At 40.8% G+C, this 20,026-nt stretch overlaps 1 protein-coding gene across 1 annotated transcript; it reads left to right on the top strand.

Moving 5' to 3' along the window:
- ift122 (intraflagellar transport 122 homolog (Chlamydomonas)) lies at nt 1-19,636 on the top strand. Its single transcript, XM_023273127.3, has 29 exons — nt 1-139; nt 1,409-1,475; nt 1,562-1,646; nt 1,736-1,814; nt 1,937-2,013; nt 2,134-2,200; nt 2,284-2,430; nt 3,199-3,274; nt 4,229-4,420; nt 4,821-4,959; nt 5,454-5,656; nt 6,615-6,752; nt 6,993-7,157; nt 7,379-7,576; nt 7,865-8,005; nt 8,316-8,369; nt 8,934-9,095; nt 9,959-10,125; nt 11,000-11,171; nt 12,769-12,871; nt 14,583-14,723; nt 14,829-14,926; nt 15,971-16,071; nt 17,150-17,315; nt 17,413-17,530; nt 17,633-17,761; nt 18,376-18,452; nt 18,579-18,743; nt 18,927-19,636. Exons 1-29 carry the CDS (start codon nt 96-98, stop codon nt 19,011-19,013), a joined length of 3,558 nt encoding a protein of 1,185 aa, XP_023128895.2. The 5' UTR covers nt 1-95; the 3' UTR covers nt 19,014-19,636.
- Nucleotides 19,637-20,026: the final 390 nt, after the last annotated feature.

Here is a 20,026-nt window from a genome sequence, read left to right as displayed (position 1 = left end):
GACAACGGAGCTTAGTATGAAAAAAACCCCCGACCGAGCAGCGACAACCTGTTGATAAAACATCTATCAGTGCTTTTTGCTCTTAAACAGTGGAAATGAGAGCCGTTCTAGCATGGAAAGAAACATTTCGCGAACAATGGTAAGACTCTCAATGATCACGTCTTGGTCGTAGACGTCGGACTGATACTGGGATGTAACGATCGGTGGTTAGCAACAGTGGTTGCTATGTAAACTACTGTTAGCTAGCTGACTAGCATTAGCACCCTAGCGGTTCGATTATCGCCAACAAATGAGGCAGACACTGACGACAGTTTAGACGTCTTTTGTACAAGTTGTCATGCAAATTGTTTGTTCTTTAAATTCTCTAGCGTGTCAGTGTTGTTTTGCAAGGCAATATAATTCCGGGTCGGAGCTAATGTTAAGCTAGCTAGCACAGGTTAACGTTCGGTGTTTATTCCTGCACAATTACTTGTTGTAAATGATACGTTTGTTTTCAGGAAGCTACGAAACTAACATTATCCAAGATTTTTAAAAAGACTTGTGTTTTATCAATAGATTCTGTTTTTACAAAATATCAACATTATTTAAAACAAATTATTTTTAGAATTAAAGTAACTTTACTTGATTGGGTTTTCTCACTTTTATCTTCAGATTTACGTCTGCAAACTGCTGAAATTTTAAAAAGATATGTTTTGTCATCGTGCCATTTCAGAGGTTAAGAATGAAATTTTAAGTTGAACATTTGAGCTCATTTTCACTTTTAATTCATCTGTCAGTGGTTTTTACTTAATCCTACAATCGCTGGTATTGAAAAATGAACCACTCTATGTGCCAGATCTCAAATAAAGATATCGTTGATTTTTAAGCTGAGTCGTCCAAACTATCTCAAATATGCAGTTGACTTAATATATCTGGAATGCATTGTTCAATGTATTTTCTTAAATGGACTGTGTTTTATTTATGCTCAGTGTTTTACACCAAGAAACACAGCGTATGTCCATGCGATTCAGGTAAACTTTTCAGTGCTTGTTGAATGCGACCTCATAGAAACCAGATTTTTAAAAATATGTATTTAAGTTTTTGTTGTGTTTTTAGTATGCATTTTAATTCACAATAGTTTACGACCTCCACTTTTAGGTTTGTGAAATAGTATGAAACTATTTGCAGGGCTGTGTATTACATCATCTCTGTGCACATGCGTGTATGTGCATTTCTGTCTGAACACATGAGATTACAGTATGAGACATACCGTATTTATAAAAAAAACTTCTCAACAGCAGCGCTGGAGGTGAAAAGCTCCATTGGGAATCTTTACTATATGATTTCAGTGATGCATGGATCCCTAAAATTGTTAGGGACTAATCAATCTAATCCCATTTCAATACCAATTTGTTATTCTTTGTTGCAGTGTTTATGACCTTGCCTTCAAGCCAGATGGAAGCCAACTCATAATTGCTGCAGGGCTTCGTGTCCTGGTAAGACTTTACTGTTTTCTTTGACCAGGGAAGACACATATCCAAAGAATGTACACATTATTACAGATGATGTGTTTTTGTTGCAGGTGTATGATGCATCAGATGGAGCTCTTATCCAGCCTTTAAAAGGACATAAAGACATAGTGTATTGTGTGGCCTATGCCAAAGATGGTACTTAACTAGTTTTACATTTGTCTGCTATATATTCTTATTTCAGTAGGTCACCATTTTTATCGACTAACAAGTGCATTCTTTTCCAGGCAAAAGATTTGCCTCTGGGTCAGCAGACAAAAGCATCATCATCTGGACTTCTAAATTAGAGGGTATTTTAAAATATACGTAAGTATTTTTTACTCATCACTTTTGTATTACATAATATTATTACAGCGTGATGTACAGGCCTCTTTTTTTAAGTCAGTTCTCTTTGGTCACTCCTTTTTTATTTTTGTGTTTATCTGTAGTCACAATGACTCTATCCAGTGTGTTGCCTACAACCCTGTCACTCACCAACTTGCCTCCTGCTCCTCTGGTGACTTTGGTGAGTTCAATTCAATTCTGGACTTTCTAATCTTATACATAGCATGCTATAAGCCTATACATGTGTTAGGTAAAGACTCACATGGAGCAGTGAACATTTTGACACTTTTTACATGTTTAGGTCTGTGGTCTCCAGAGCAAAAATCTGTGAACAAACACAAAGTGAGCAGCAAAATAACATGTTGCGGGTAAGTGTATAGCTGTCAATTTCTGCAGCAGTAGTACATTTTCATGTGATGCATTGATGTTGCAGTGAGTCATTCAATCGCAGGTGGACAAATGATGGGCAGTACCTTGCCCTCGGCATGATGAACGGAGTGGTGAGCATACGGAACAAGAACGGAGAGGAGAAAGTCAAAATAGAGCGTCCAGGAGGCTCCTCTTCTCCTATCTGGTCTATAGCCTGGAATCCCTCTAAGTTAGTCCCTCTTAATTATCAGAACATAATATTATAGAAATAGACTGACATCTTATTTTAACCAATTTATTACACTGATTTCCTCGTACTGCCACAGACACTTTTGAACTGTCCATCAGTGTTGCAAAAATTTGAAGTAATGATGTACAAATTGTAGTTCATTGCAGCTTAGGTGAATAATTTGTGAGGCCAGCAGGTGGCACTGGTCAGCCAGAGAGTAGGGGAACTGTCTCAGTGAGGGAGAGGATTATGATGCCCCTGACAGCCAAAGCCAGGAGTACACCAGTCGCCACTATGGAGATCCACTGTACAGGCTATTTGAGGAAAAAAGACAATCAGATAGCAAAAAATGCAGGAGGTTGGTAGAGATGCATTCACAACAGGCATATCTTTCCTGGGTTGCTTCATATATTTATGATTGGCCATCACACAGAGGTCCAAACAAGAGGAATTAAGGAATGCAGGGCATTTTTGACAGGATGAATTTCTCTCATCACAAGAGCTTAGATGTATAGGTGCATAGGCTCCCAAATAACAGAATATTCTGTCCTCCTAACATGAAATTAAGACTGTTCAGTATAAAAAATAGTGAAGCTTTCTACTGCTTTCCATCACAAGAAGCCAGAAAGGTTGACTGTATGTCCTATAGCTGAAGGTTAGCTACTCTGCCTTTTTCTGTCATTATTACTTAAACAACCAAAGCCCCCATTAGTGCAGAATAATGTCGTGAGTACCTTTGCCTAAAGTCATTTTGTTGTATTTTCACAGGGATGAGCACAATGACATTCTGGCTGTGGCAGACTGGGGTCAGAAACTCTCCTTCTATCAGCTCAGTGGAAAGCAGGTGCATAACAAAAAGTCTGTGTAATACTTGTGAAAACACTGAATCTGCAATTATTGTAGTCTATGTTTAAGTAGAGACAACATGATGGCTTGGCAGTATACAAATATACTGAGTCTTGTTATTGCAGTATGTCACGAGAAATATTTCTCTTTGGTTATTTAAAGCTGTTCAACAAAGGCCTTCAGTAGACTGAACACAAGCAGTTTTATTGCTTTTCATGCAAAATACCAGAAGACTTGTAACATTTTGAAACATCACCCCACTGTATGTACCATGATTTGTTGTAGCAGTTAGAAACATGAATACTTGAGTCTGTTTGTCCAAAATATGTATAGTATGTATATGTAGTGGAAACACTTTACTAAGTTTAGGATCTGTGTTTCCTGTTGTAATCAGACTGTCAAGGTCTATTGAAACCATAACAGTACATTGGAAGTGATCCTGCTATGCTTTAATGGCCCCCTCAGTATCCCTCCTTCCTCCTAAATTCCCTGTGGGCAATATCGTAATTATAGACAAATATGCACTGTTCATTACCCTGCCGTTATGCCTTAGGCTCATATATTGTCATCGGCCTATTTATCTATTTAAATGAACATTCTGTTTTGATTACAACACCAGGAATTGTTCACAGTGAAGGAAAATAACCATGGATTGTCAGGGAGTTTTTTTTATGGAGTGAGGAGAAACAGATGTGCGGAATCGGGTGACCTGATAGGATGCTGTGCAAATGGACTTTGAACACTAATGCAATAGAGGCAATTTAAAGCAGACAAACACTTTTTTGTTTGGCTTTTTATGAAATACTCAAAGGGATGGTTGAATATACTGAAGACTTTGAAGTGTGTCAGCCCAGACAGGGGGAGGTGTTGGCCCAAGCCCCCGGGCAATAAATATAAGAAATGCTTGTTTTATTGTTATTTTGACATCCTCTTCACTTTTTGTCTCTCTCAGATTGGAAAAGACAGGACTCTCACCTATGACCCGTGTTGCGTCAGCTACTTCTCCAGGGGCGAATATATAGTCATGGGCGGCTCTGATAAACAGGCGTCCCTCTACACTAGAGACGGTGTGCGGTTAGGAACCATTGGAGAGCAGAATGCCTGGGTGTGGACATGCCGGGTTAGGCCTGACACCAACTTTGTGGTGGGTCCACAGCTTGTGAAGCCATATGCCTAGAAAAGTTAGTCCTACTATTAATAAAACATGTCACAATGAGAGAAGGTGTATGAGAATGTACTCAAACACACAAAGCTCAGACCTGACGTACAGGGTGCTAGTCTCATATGATACATTTTTTGGATCTGACAACACGTTCCCTTTTCACAGATACACAAGTCATTTTATTTTACAGTAACACTTTAACAGTTTTTCTTTACACTGTATTTAACTGAAAGTGATGATGCATGCAAGAGAGAATTGGTTGCAGGCTGATTCTCTCAGTTCTACGGTGAAGACGCTTTAACAACGGGAACACTTTCCCACTCTCAGTCTTTTCTTAGAGGTGTTAATAGGATGTACTGCTACATTGTTGTCTCTTATCTAGGTGTTGGGCTGCCAGGATGGGACCGTTGCCTGCTACCAACTTATTTTCAGTACGGTTCATGGCCTCTACAAGGATCGCTATGCTTATAGAGACAGCATGACCGATGTCATCGTCCAGCACCTCATCACTGAACAAAAAGGTGCACTTTTGCTTGAGCAGCAGGCTATTGAGCTCATGATGAAAGACCTATTGTGATGCCTCTCCAAATAATAGGTTGTATGTCTAGTAGCGTCACACTGACATCAATGTTATAGAGGCAAGAAGCATTTTGCAACTAAGCTTGAAGAATGGATAATATTTTAAATAAGGATTCATTGTCAGTTTCCTTTTGTCATATTAGTCATATCAACAATCAGCAGTGATCCAATTAACCTTTCATAGGGGCAGCCTGTAATTCAAAAGATGGATGTCTAATTTTTGAGGGAAAGCTTTAATATGGGAAGATTTTTTTTTTTAATTAATGAGATACGACAGTATTTAATGCCATAACATAAACAGGAAAACCAGTCTGGAAAGTTTGCAGAAAAAACGGTTACAGCAGACTTATTTAAAAGATGGACTGACTAAGTTAATGGAGCCTTCCTCACCCTCCTTACTGAGCATATCTACTCACTCATTCCCTATTTTTCTTAGTGAGGATCAAGTGTCGTGAGCTGGTTAAGAAGATCGCCATCTACAGAAACCGTCTTGCCATTCAGCTACCGGAGAAGATTCTCATCTATGAGCTGTTCTCAGACGACTCCTCAGACATGAAATACCACATCAAGGAGAAAATTTGCAGAAAATTTGAATGCAACTTGCTGGTGGTCTGCTCCCAGCACATCATTCTGTGTCAGGTCAGAAAAGATAGGATTCCGTAGTCATTGTTATTATAGTATTTCTAAAAACAGAGCAAAATCTACAAAAAAAATCTCAACTTCCTAACTTGCTTGCTGCTACTACAGTCTGTTTGTGTTTTGCTTTTTTCATCATGAAACAGTTTTTCTTCAGTTATACTTTACAGACTAAATTCTTCTGACCTCCACTGACACTGTTGTCCTTTGTGAATTTGACTAAAACACACTTTATTGTGCTAGAGGCTGTAGAGACATTTGAGCACTATTAATATAATGAAAGCAGTGAATCAGTGTTTAGCCATTTACTAGCAGCCCAAACAGCCCAGAAATGAAATTGCTACTTCTCCAGATGTTTCTGCCTCGCTTGCAAAAGGCTCCAGCTGTGCATGTGCTCTGTTGGCTCTCTCCCTCCTTCCTTTTCAACCCTCTTCAAGCTGGATAAAGTAAGACAGATGAATAAGAGGAAGGACCATAGTCTGTTGACCAGTGGGTGTCTCTTGGGGTTCCTCTCTGCATCTTGTCTCTGTGTGCTTGACAGAGGCTGGCAGGGAAGGAGGAGCAGCCATAACACAGAGGTTATTTCCTTTTAAATCTGTCTGTGTGTGACAGAGATACTTCAGATCTCTCTATCGGGCGTACTCGTGTTTCATGCCTGCGACAACTTTTCGACCTTATGAATGGGCTGTGTTCATATGGTTTGTGTATGTCTCTGTCAAATCAAATCATTGTTTATCTTTATGGCTTCGCTTCCTGACACTGAACCACACTTTGCAGCCTTTAAACGAACAATGTGCTAAGATCCGCTAGACATTTACGAGTGTGTTCAAGTAACGTAAAGGGTGAGCTAAATAGACTGTGAAATTATAGAAAGAGAATAAATTGGCCATGCTGAGCTAGTCACGGTTTCATTTGTTATGTATAATTGTGGTATCACCTTTCCCACTGTGCTCTTGTGCAGGAGAAGAGGCTCCAGTGCTTGTCCTTCACCAGTGTCAGGGAAAAAGAATGGGTGATGGAATCTCTAATTCGCTACATCAAAGTGATTGGTGGTCCACCAGGCAGAGAGGGCCTTCTTGTAGGCTTAAAGAACGGAGCTGTGAGTATTTCTAGAAAATGTGTTCCCACGGTAAGTTACCTTAGAAATGGCAGTCATTCTTACGTGACAGGGGTCCAGGAATTTGAACATAAATGAAACTGCTGTCTCCAGGACGAGGACAAGATTTATTCATCAGTGAATTGGAGTACAAGTCACAGCATATATTAGTAAATTTAACTAGCATTACCACTGATTTGCTGTTTTAATTGTGTTCTGCTGGTCGTTGCTTTTGTGCTGTAGATCCTGAAGATATTTGTTGACAACCCATTCCCCATTACGCTGCTGAAGCTGTCAACATCAGTGCGCTGCCTGGACATGAGCGCCTCCCGCAATAAACTGGCTGTGGTGGATGAGCATAACACTCTCCTTGTCTATGACATCAACAGTAAAGAACTACTTTTTCAGGTCAGGAGACAGTGGGAAGGGTTTCGTAGAGGAACCCAATTTGGCAGATTTTGAAATGTGTTTCAGAGATGCAGTGGAGTGGAACAAAATAGAAACGTGCATGCGTGTTTAATTATTTGCATTAGGTACAGGAACACATTTACTTATGCGCACTTGGATACTGTGTTCCATAGTCACCTCTAAACCTTATTATTCCTCTACCCTTTTTGCTTTCCCTGCAGGAGCCTAATGCTAACAGCGTGGCCTGGAACACCCAGTGTGAGGACATGCTGTGCTTCTCTGGGAACGGCTACCTTAACATCAAGGCTAGCAACTTTCCTGTACACCAGCAAAAGATGCAAGGCTTTATGGTCGGCTACAATGGCTCTAAGATATTCTGTCTTCATATCTATTTAATGTCTGCGGTAGAGGTGCCTCAGGTGGGTAATATGTGGACAGCCTGCCAAGATGTTAAATGCTGTCATAATGTAGAAATGATAGCACATAATTGCTCGTGGTGTGTTTTAAATACCATGTTAATTTTGACCACAAAGACATAAATTATATGTGTGTACAGCTTTTTAATCAGTTTTTAATAATCTTTTAAAGTATTTGGTGAAGATTTCATTTTGTCTGTTGTTATCTTCCTATATTTTTTTTAAAAGTTTGCCGCTGTTTTGACAAAGTAAAATTTTAATGCGTTTTGACTGTGTTGTTTCACCGCCCAGTCAGCACCAATGTACCAGTACCTGGAGAGGAAGATGTTTAAGGAGGCCTACCAGATTGCCTGTCTAGGTGTGACAGACAGTGACTGGAGGGATTTGGCCACTGAAGCCCTGGAGGGACTTGACTTTGACACTGCCAAGAAGGCCAGTCGGGCACACACAAACTGTTCTGATTAAGATCAGTGTTTTTATTCTACACAGTTTGCTTCTTTTAGTAAAATAAACCTTATAAATATGCTAAACTAAAGACCTTGTTTGACAGTAACCTTACTCTTTGGCATCATGTGTTCTGCAAACCACTCAACCCCATTCTGTAGACATTACACAAGGAACCAAATAAACAATATAACAATGTTCCTAATGAATCTCTGAGGCAGCATTTTTAAGAAGCTAGTAATGCAAATTACCACATAAAACTACCATCTAAATCATTCCCTTGTCCCTCCGTTTGCAGGCCTTCATTAGAATCCGAGACCTGCGCTACCTGGAGCTCATCAGTAGCATTGAGGTAATACCTACTACCCACAAAAACAAGAAAAAAATCTTCTGGATTCTGTAAAGCCATATTTTTTGTGTTATGACAAGGGCATGCACTGACATAATCAAAAAGCCAGTTGCAATTATTACAATTTCATTATACATTTAATTGTTAGGCTTTTACTAAGACGCTAAGGGAGTAGCCTGTATCCTGACTGACCATCTCTGGTCCAGTCCACACACACATGCGAGAAGACATTTTCACACAGCTAAGCACATGCACAATCCTTCACAGTATGCATGCTGAGGAAAGGACAGGCTCTTTGTGCTGTGTTCCTCTTTGAAATGTCCATTTTTAAGTCTACTTTCTTAAATAAAATGAGTAGATGTGGAAATAAATTCATTGCATTTAATAATATCGTTGTGACTGATGGTAGAAGAATTTCAATGAAGGTTCAACAGTGATATTCATTGCATCCAGCACGCCTGTAGATTTTTAGTGTGTGTTGAATTTGTTGTGTGCAAGTGTGTGTGTACATGTATGTGACTGTTTATCTCTGCACAAATGCCAGTGTTTGCGTTGACTGATTTGCAGGAGAGGAAGAAGCGGGGTGAGAACGACAATGAGCTGTTCCTGGCAGACGTCTATGCCTACCAGGGGAAATTCCATGAGGCAGCCAAGCTCTACAAGCGTACTGGCCATGAATCCAGAGCCCTTAGCATGTACACTGACCTGCGCATGTTTGAGTATGCCAAGGTGATTAAATCACTGATAGACAAAAACACTGGCACGCACATACAACATACCTTTTTATCAATACAGACAGAAAGACCTGTGAAGTATTGCATGTTTTAGGACTTTAGAACATATGTTTTTCTTCATCATGTCCACTTATGCCAAGTTGGGGCCCTGCACTGTGTTCAGACCGCCCCCTTTTACCGTCTGTCTTTCATCTCCTCGTATATCACTGGAATCTCCACATATATCATATGATCAGTACACACATGGCGTTCTTTTACACATATATCCCTGTACAACACAAGGGCAACTTACACACATAGTTACAGCTGGAAACGGGGGACAAATCTAGCAAAGATCTTACAGAAAAACTTTGACGATTGGGTCAGTTGAGCCTGAGGCAAATTTTATGCTTTATTATGTTTATATGCGGGGGAGCACTTTTGATCATCAGCATTACATTACTTTGTTGGAGCAGATGACACAGCCATGACTTGCTCATGTATATTTGTGCATGTGCATGTATCAGATTGTATGTGTGTTTGATGTGGCTGCTGTATATTTATGTGGCTGTGTGGCCATCTGCTCCCACAGGCTGTTTGTTTTAGGTAGGACGGACACCGGAGGGAAAGGCCTTCTAGCTGCCTGCTGTTTGTGTGATTCTCTTCCTCCTGTCTCAGACTTGACCCACATGGCTCTGTCTGTCTGAACTGAACTTCCCTTGTTCACTTCAGATTATTATTTGGATTCCTCTTATCACATTAACTGTGTTTTATGTTGCATTGCATTACATTTGTCGCTTGTCATCGGTCTTAATGGGGATGTCTCAGGTATTAAATAGTATGTTAAGAAGTTTGTCACCATGGATTTTCTTTTTTCAGGACTTTGTTGGGGCAACAGACCCTAAGAGCTCTCGGATTTTGATGACCAAGCAGGCAGACTGGGCTAAAAGCAGCAAGGAGCCGCGGGCAGCAGCGGAGATGTACCTGTCAGCAGGAGAACATCTAAAAGCCATAGACATTATAGGCGAGCACGGCTGGGCAGACATGTAGGTGTCAGTCGCTGTATTAAACATTTCAAAGCAGTCTTTTACCCGTAGATATAACGTTACTCTTGTTTAACCTTCTCTAAACCACATTTTGAGATGTGTATAATTATTTTAATGTCATCTAAACCTCTGGTTCTTTTAATTTATCGCTTATGCAAAAGTCAGTATTATCATGTTAAAATTGTCAACTCCAGACTCTCAGACTATAATGTGTCAGTTTTATTAACAAAGGTGGAACTGTCAGTTCTTCGGTTCTCTAGGTTTAACAGATAAAGGGTTTCAGACACTGACTAAACACTCTCTGATTACTGGGATGACAGGGGAAAAATACAACAATGGTCCAGAATTAGCCTTCATGAGCCTCATCTTGAACTAATTCTGGTTGCATTTTTGCTCTGTGCTGCATACTTTGTAGCACAGGGAACCAATAGTAAATATCAAGACCATGTGTTCCACATACAGAGCATTAGAAGTATCTGAGATGCTCAAGAAAAGCCATGACAGCTAAGAGAGTAACCAGGAGCAATCACCTGTCTATTGGTTTCACTCATACACGAGTAGTGGGAATTCAAGGTGTGTGTCTGTGATGCTGAAAACTGGGTAAATTGATATCCGGTGGTCATGTCAGCGCTCCCTGCTGACTCCTTCTGACCCACTGTCTGCATACTGCTGGATTCCTGCGGTGCTACCTGTGGGTCAATGCAACTAACACTGCAGTTGAACACAGTCAGAGCTCTTTAACCTGAAACAGATTCAGCTTGTGACCCTGACTGATTCGCATTCTTTCTACGGTCATGAGCATAGTTTGATACAGTGGATTTGAGGGTTTATCTTTCCTCTCTGTGTGTGCTCATTCGTCTTTTCTCTCGCTCAGGCTGATCGACATCGCCCGTAAGTTAGACAAGGCTGAGCGCGAACCGCTGGCAAAATGTGCGCTCCACTTCAAGAGGCTGAAGCACCACGGCTATGCCTCAGAGACCTATTCCAAGATGGGCGACTTGAAGGCTCTGGTGCACCTGCATGTAGAAACGCGACACTGGGAAGAGGTCTGACACAGTTATGCACACCTGCTCCACTCATTATGCCTTATGCTTTATATACAGAGTCCTGAGACATCACATTAATATAATGTAAAACACATGGGACCGTGCTTAAAAATAATCATTTCCTCTGTACAGCATTTTTCAAGAGTACAAAGTGCTTTCACAAAGTGCCATCTCAAATATATGAACAAAAACACAAGAAAAGCTAAATATAAGCACACTGTTAAAAGACCATGCGCAAGTAATTTAAAAATATGTCATGTGTTTAGTAGAACAAGTGAAAGAATTATAATAGATCTACAATACAAACAGCTAGCAGGCCTAAAACAGCAGGTCTACGAGGCCATTTTTTAGGAATTACGAGGTCACTGACGTACTCTGGCACGTGGCCATGTGAGGTTGAAATTAGCTCTCAAAGACACGTCATAAACTAAACTTTTCCATTTCAATGTCTTGTTCAGTTTTGCATGTGTCTCCAAAAAGTACACTGGGTCGGTTAGCGTAACCACAGCTGAATGTAAACAAGAACACAATATGTCTGCCTAATTTCTTCATACACTGACAAAGCAAAACCACACACACTCCAAAACTAATCATCCAGCTTTGGATTTCTCTGAATCCATGCCTACACGATGATTAGGCAGTGAGAAGCTCAAAACACTCTATTGCACTGAAAGAGTATCAGCTTAAAGCTCTGTTCTGCTTCCAATCAAATTCCTCCATCAGGGTGGATCATGCTGCTCAGACAAGAAGAAAATATTGCATTTCTTTAATCCATCTGCAGCCTATAATCGAGTTAAAGGTGTTACACAGATGCACATTGGCGATTTGCATGCCGAAACAGTAGATCCAAAAACAGAACATCAAATCATGATCACATGGTTCTGCTGTAGCGTCTGAGGAAGTCTCCTGGAATATTTATTTAATCCCCAGAGAAAAAGAAGAAAGAGCAGGGGAGGGAAGCAGAGGTTGAAAGAACTGGTAGGCTTTATGTGCTTCTCTGGAGGAGGTGGACACCAAAAAACCAAACTGCAGAACATACAGAGTTACAGCATGAGCCATATGGAGGCTATTCACTGCTCCCACTCTTCTCTAAAACAAAGTATTTCTTTAAATGACTTTGGACTCACAAGCCTGGGACACACACAGACTCTCACACTCTTTTTCTTTCTCCGTTTCTGTATGGTATGACTGGTGTGTGTTTCTTGGCTCAGAATTTGCCACAGGGCGTTTAGCTTAATTAGTCACCATGACAGGCAAATATGTGTCCACAGGGCGCTACAACAGCTCAAACTGCATAAGAGCTGCAGTTTTACCGTTAATTGAGTGTGAAATCAACTTAGCTCATATACTTTGCTTTGTCCTCAACTAATTAATAATGTCATAAAAATATTTTGACTTCAGGTAATGTGCGTTTTTTTTTCTGAAAAATGTGTGGTAGCTTGTATCTAGTTAATCGACTGCAGATGAGCCATAATTACCCAAGGCACTACAGCACTGTTCTCTATATATTACAAGCTGTTGGACTAAATTCATAAAGCCAGCTAGTACCATACACTATTGTACATCTCTTCTGTCATCTCACCTGTCAATTTCTCAGGCCTTCTCACTGGTGGAGAAGCACACCCAGTTCAAATACGATGTTTTTGTGCCTTATGCCCAGTGGTTGGCAGAGAATGACCGATTCGAGGAGGCACAAAAAGGTGAGTTTACATCACCAACAAGGCTGCAGCTTCACCTTTACGAAGCCTGTATGGGAGACTCCAACGTATACATTAACATTCTCTTTTAAAATGTGTTTCCAGGATTATTTTAGTGAACATTAAGGTCTACTTCAGCAGCCACCGTTTACATATGGAAGCGATAAAACCCAGCCAACTCTGGACATGGATATTTTTCACTACTTCCTTAAGATTCTCTGTATCCAGTGTAAAACATGATCCTCTTTGCTGAGGCAGAGCAGGACAGAGCTGGGCTGCCTGTTAACTGAATGACATGCATGCATGCCTCTAATCACCACTACTACAAGCGGCTCTGATGATGATTACCAACTGTATCCATAGTTATAATCAGCTCATAGATTTATAATTATGATCTCAGCAGGCATATTTCCTCTCCGACATAATCTTCCTCAGCCTGTCTCGACATGGAGTACATGACTGAACAGGCCATGCATTTTGCAGATTGTGTGTATTTTAGTCAAGCAGTGATGCAGTATTGTGGTACTTAGTGGATATTATGACTCAGATTCTGCCGGTTGCACTGGTACTTCTCAATAGCAATTTTAGAAATAGTTAGCACTGCTGTTCTCAGCTGAAGAGGGTTGTTATGTTATTGTTAGGGGCTTAAGTTGGAGCTCAGTTGTTCTCAAAATAGGATTCTAGACTGTCAGGGGTCCTATAAGAGATTCTGGATGATCTCACCTAAGGGCAGTTTGGCTGTTTTCTTATTTTCCAGATTTCCCATTTCTTTAATTTGAGGATGTCTTTTATTAGCTGACATAGGTCTGTGATGAGATTACAATTGTCTCTAAAGATGTGTGCGTTGTCTTTATTTTCCATGAGAGCACAATGTTAGGTGGATCTGTCTGCATGGGAGCTCAGGCTAGAAAATGTTGACACCCACTGCTGTGCTCTGCAACCTTGTCAGGTTGTGTTTTGTGTTTCTGTAAGAGGAAAGGGGTGTGTTCCCATTACTACCAGCAACCACCAGCAGCTGAATGTGGTTTGTATCCCATTAGGTAGACTGATAAATGTTTTCCACTAATATGTCCTGACCTCCGCTGTGGTTGCCGGGGCAGGGTCACTAGTGGGGTCGACTCCCTAATGCTGCTTCTAATTACCCTCTGATATGAACATAAAGAATGGTGATTATATTTATTACAGCTTTAAAGTCAAAATGCTTTGGTGTTTGATGTTCAGGTACAGCCTTTCTGTTTGGAAGTAACATATGCTGGTTGTTACATGTAAAAAAAATTGGGATAGCATCAGAATATCTCTGATTTGTATGAGATAAGAACTACTCCTGCCAGTTACTCAGCTTGCGTGTGTATTTATATGTACATATACATCTTTGTGTGTGTTTTTAGGTACAAAAGAATTCTGTATTTTTTCCATATTGTTCAGATTAGCTATGTATGTGATTATAGACACAATATATTACATACGATACATTTTCATAAACACAAACTTTAAGAAAACAAGAATAAAGTCCTTCTACATAATGTTTACTTTGTGTTTAAGAAATAATTACTATGAAGAGAAGTTCAAATGCAATTAAATGTGTGACTAAAAAGTACATAAACAAGTTTGTCTTGAAATGCCCAATAGATGGAGAACTACCTCAAGACTAGACAGTTTTTGAAGCGCACATATTAGCAATGAATCAATCAACACTTTTGTTCTCCGACTCTAGCATTTCACAAGGCTGGGCGTCAGAATGAAGCTGTGAAAGTCCTGGAGCAGCTCACCCATAATGCAGTGGTGGAGAACAGGTTCAATGATGCAGGGTACTATTACTGGATGCTGTCTATGCAGTGTCTGGACATCGCCAGAGGTGAGCTTTATCTTCAGTGCAAGCAACCACATTTTTCCTGTAAAGCTGGATGCCTTTTTTGGTTCCTTCTAATCTTTCTGGTATGTCTGTGTTTGTCTGAATCAGAAAGTGAAGAACAGAGGGATGAAATGCTAAAGAAGTTTGAGCGTTTTCAGCACCTTGCTGAGCTCTACCATGTTTACCGCTCCATTCAGCGCTACACGGTGAGAACAGGATACCCGTCAGCCCTCATCTTGCATAGTTGCAGCAGACAAAACTATAAGACTTTGAAATATTGACGTGTCCATTTGATTCGCTGTCAGATAAATTTCTTAGCCATGGAAATAGTAAAACAGTACCTACTATGTGTTTAGTGTTTAGATTTCTGTATGGGTACAAATATGCAAATGTTTCTCCTATAGTTTTCTTATATTTTACTGACAGACCACTGTGTTTTCTGCCATTTTCAAGTGAGCTTTTGTACACAAATTTTTACAGACTGCTGTGAGTTCAACAAGAATGAGGTCTGGCTCTGCAAGATTATGTCAATCCAAAAAAAAAAAAAAAAAAAAGAGAGTTAGGATTAAAGGAAGAATTAAGATATAGACAGAGGGTGTTAGGTAAAGTTAACAACAGAAAAAAAATGAGGCCATTAAGTTCAGGTTGCAATTCAATGAAGGGAAATATCAGCTTGAATAAGCCACCATTATTAGACTCCTGAAACCTCCCTGACCCCTATCACCATGGTAACTGGCTGCTTGATAGCGCAAGATGACAACCTCATCAGTGGTCCTCTGCAAGCCCCCAGCCCTAACCTACTTACAAACAAGCAATTCCTGCTTATGAGCATATATGAGTGACCTGGCCTGTGTCAGTGTTCTGAGTTTGTTGTTTCAGCTTTTTGCTCTGCTATGGTCACACCCCTGCAACAGAGAGACATCACTGTGATCCAGACCAGAGCAGGAAACCTCTATATCTCAATTTAACTCTCCCAGACAGGCACTATAGATTTGAACTATCAACTTTTGGGGATAAAGTGCTGGTAGTGATTGCTTGAGAAATTGTATCTTTCCCCTTCAGGGCTCTGTTAGGAGGGATAAGGCACTAAAAAAGGTTAGACTGCTTTTAGACCAGGGTAAAATAATTAAGAAGGGGTTGGGGGGTGGGGGTGAGAGAAATGGAGTACTTTTGTTTTTCTATTTGTTATCAGTGGTTTCTATTATTTTCTCGTCTCTTAAACTTCCACCCTTCCCTGTTTCTATCTTCAGGATGAGCCCTTCAGTAGCCACATGCCAGAGACACTCTTCAACATCTGCAGATTCCTCCTGAACAACCTCACCAAGAACATACCAGCAGGCATATCTAAAGTGTATCCTAACATTTGACAAAGTTCTACCATACGATATCAAGGAAATGTTTTTAATATTCAGTATTGTGAAGCTCTTCCTCTCCGGACAACTCTCAGTGAAAGACACACCACTCTGAAATCAAAACTGTGAAAGACAGTGATGAAAGAATGGTGGAAAAGAGATAGGAAAAGAGAAGTAGGAGAGAAAATGGAAGAGTTGGCACCACAGCGGAAACTGTTCTGCTGCTGAGGGAAAGACAAGGGGTGATGATGGGGAGGAGGGGAGGATGCCGGCAAGAGGTACATTCTGTTATCTAAACAAGTGGTTTGATTACTGAACTCTCTGCATACGCATGCATACATAAACACACTGAACAACAAGTTTTAATTTGGACAAATACACACAGTCTCCACACCCACGACCACACAGACAAATCAGTGTTGTCTCACACAGTGAAGGCTGGCATGAGGAAGGAAGGCCCGGCCTTTGAGGAGGAAATCAGGCTGAGCTGCTGGGATCCTCTGAGGCCAAACTGAAATGTTCCAAACATTCTGAACTTCGGTTTAGATAGACTTAATTTGATTTCAACAGTTAGAGACAATGTCACCAAAACAAATTTGCACTCAACAAGTTACACAATAGGAGGATGTGTATTTATCAAGAGCTCCAGCCATGGAACAGAACATGTTGTGTAGGAGGAGCTGGAGAGTAGCTGAGTGGAGCAGAAAGGAGAGGAACAGTGCTGAGTTTAGGTGATGGAGAAGTGCCAGTGTAGCGCTGCTACAGCTGCAACTCATTGACCTGTGATTGCCACTCTCAGAGCTGCTCTCCTAACAACCTGTCTCTATATAAATACAAATAAGCAACAATTTCCTCAAATTAGACCACAAACAAACTAACCAAGGTATTCCTTTCAAGGCATCCCGCCAGTGTTGTTGGCTTAGCAATGCTGTTCTGCTCATTAAGAGAAACGAGGCAATATGCTTTACTTATTTATGAATTCACATTCCCATATTATTTTTTAATAAGATAGCTAAAAATCAATATTCCAGAGCCGACTCCTACTCTAACATTCATTTTCCTTAATGTAATTATTAGTAACACTTTGTATGCATTAGCCAAGCAGAGTCGAAAACTGGGTGCGTATAAGCTTGCCAGGTATTCCTACGAGAAGCTCCAGGAGCTGCACATTCCCTCACGCTTCCACGAGTCCATAGAACTGGGTAACCTCATCATTCGCTCCAAACCTTTCCACGATAATGAGGTGCGTTCAAGGCGTGAATGTACATTTAACTTGCTCTATCAAAGCAGTTCCTTCTGCCCTGTGTCCTCATATTTAAAACTCGATATGTTTCCTGCAGGACCTGATTGAAGGCATGATGTGTTACCGTTGCTCCACTAACAACCCCCTGCTGAACAACCAGGGGAGTGTGTGCATCAACTGCAGACAGCCTTTCATCTACTCAGCCTCATCATATGGTCAGTGACACTCAAACACACTGTGTGCAGTAGCTGCTAGACAGGACTCCATTAGTTGTTGCTGTTTTTTTTTTTTAAAGTAGCGTATCTTGCTGTGTACAGAGGTGCTGCCCCTGGTGCAGTTCTACCTGGAGGAGGGCATCATTGATGAGGAGGCTCTGTCTCTGATTGACCTGGAAGTTCCTCACATAGATCAGAGGGATGCACGATGGCAGGATATGGACAATGGTGGTATCCTTTGATCACTACAGTATGCGACTGCACTCGAACACATACACACAAAAAGTAACAGATTTTTTTTGCGTGATTTGTATGAGTTACTAAGTCCTTAGTCTGCTTGTCCCGAGAGTCTCTATTCCTGCCCTTATACACTGCATATCTCTTCAGAATGAAACACGTGGCTCTCCTCCACCTTGTGACAGTTCTAAGAAGCTGTTTAGTCTGCGTTGGCCTTGATTCTGTGCTTGTGGGTAAGCTGTCAGGCCTAAGTCATCTTAGCTCTTGAGCTAATAGGGTTAGTGAGGCTCTCCTGTCTCATCTTAATGACACTAACCCTCCAAGAGCCACAGCCACAGCCCTAGTGCAGGGATTAACCTGCATTAGCCAGCAGACACTCAAGGGCACTGAGGTCTGCTCTGTTCTCCCAGAGCCACAATGTGACTGACAGGCACAACTGATTTTGAACACTTTGCCTTAGAATAGTCTCTAGGGGTCATTTTTAAAGGGTTTTCCTGTTTTGCAAATGTCATCACAGGAAACATATGTGATGAGTGAAAAATATAATGCTGAAATGTGTGAAATGTGTACACTGCTTTAGTTAGTTGTTCTGAATTAACAACACTAAGAGCTCCAGGCTATGAGGATGGATGATGGTTTGGATGATGCGGAGGAAGACCCATTTACAGCCAAAATGAGCTTTGAGGTAAGAGGAGAAGGACAAAATAGATGAGGTGATTAATATTCTGCCAACTGGGCAAACCAGCTGGACAGGGTGAAAGGACAGAGTCTGTAATAGAATGTGGATGTGTTCGTCTGTGTGTCCAAGCAGCAGGGGGGTTCGAACTTTGTCCCAGTCAAGGTGAATCGTTCGGTGCTGCGCTCCATGAGCAGGAGGGACGTCCTGATCAAACGCTGGCCCAGGCCACTCAAATGGGAATACTTCCGCTCCCTGCTGCCTGATGTGAGCATCACCATGTGCCCCACCTGCTTCAAGGTACAGCATTTATGATGCACAGCTTGTATACCCTGGTGTGAGCCATATGGTCATTTCTCTTTACTTAGCCAGGTTTTGCTTACTTTTTATCCTGGGCAGTTGCTTGTATTCAGTAAATGACATGTCTTTTCAGGTTTCTTAATTCTGGAATGTTTTAATGTTTCCGTCTGTATTTTCTCATAGATGTTCCACAGTGAGGATTACGAGCTCCTGGTGCTTCAGCACAACTGCTGTCCTTACTGTCGCAGACCAATCGACGAACCAAACTGATCTACTCAAAACTGGAGCGGCTATTTTAAACATTTCACTTTTTGTACCCGCCAAGTAGTCTTTCATCCTCTGGACTTTTTATTCTGCAATTCTGTAACTGTATTTATGTTTGTATTGTAATATAGCTGTCAGTGTAGTATGCTGTGTGTATATTACAGTGTAAATCTGTTACTCAAGCTCCTTCTCAGCAGCTCTTGGTTATCCAAGGATGAATGGCTGAGGTAATGCCTGTAGTGTTTGTGTGTTGGTCATTATGGAGTGTAAAAGAAGTGCACCATCAGCCAATCGACCCTACTGGATTATTAGGATTACGCTGGGCCGTCAGTGATCACATCACTCATTTAAAGGCAACATGGTTGTTAAATGTAAAACTTTTTTTTTTTTTTAAAGAAATCCAAAATTATTTTTAACAAACGCTATTCTGATGTAATAAAAACATGTTTGTTATGTAGCTAATGTTACACAAAAACACCAGATAATCTGCCAACATGTGCATTCCACAGGTCTATATACTGCAGCTGTACTTAATGTTTGAAAACAGCGCAGGATATGTCATGATATATCAGACAAATGTATTTTTTATATTGATACAAGTCTTTTCAATAAAATATATTGGTACTTTCTTTTACTCTTGATATCTTAATGTTACGATGGCAACTTGAGTAATATACTGATTTAGATTAAAGCGAGAGCTGGAGGGAGAGTGCATGTGATGAGCAGTATGTGCCATTCATTCTGATTACACTCAAGCCTGAGTCGAGCTCTGCATTATGCAGTGGTTAGGGATTAAGCTTTTACAGATGCAAATAAGTTGGATTGCTCCAGAAAATTTTCATTGGTAGTTTGTCCACTCTGAACGCTTCAAGTCACAGACAAACTGGTTTCTTTGGCTTTCCTGCTGCTCTCTCCTCTCCTCTCATTCCAACGCAGCACTGATGCGTATGACAGTAATGATGGGGATTGGTTAACCATGGATGTAGCCTCTCACCTTGAAAATGCTTAACATACTGCCT

This window comes from Amphiprion ocellaris, chromosome 8 (assembly GCF_022539595.1).
Source record: "Amphiprion ocellaris isolate individual 3 ecotype Okinawa chromosome 8, ASM2253959v1, whole genome shotgun sequence".
Lineage (NCBI taxonomy): Eukaryota > Metazoa > Chordata > Actinopteri > Pomacentridae > Amphiprion > Amphiprion ocellaris.
The sequence above is the reverse complement of the archived record's forward strand: the minus strand, read 5'-3'. Positions and strand labels throughout refer to the sequence as shown.

Bases quoted from the DNA above. Each gene is read 5' to 3' on its own strand.
- ift122 (XM_023273127.3), top strand. From the start codon at position 96: ATGAGAGCCGTTCTAGCATGGAAAGAAACATTTCGCGAACAATG. The intron at 2,431-3,198 runs GTTAGTCCCTCT...GTATTTTCACAG, and splicing joins ATAGCCTGGAATCCCTCTAA to GGATGAGCACAATGACATTC. The intron at 8,006-8,315 runs GCCAGTCGGGCA...CTCCGTTTGCAG, and splicing joins ACTTTGACACTGCCAAGAAG to GCCTTCATTAGAATCCGAGA.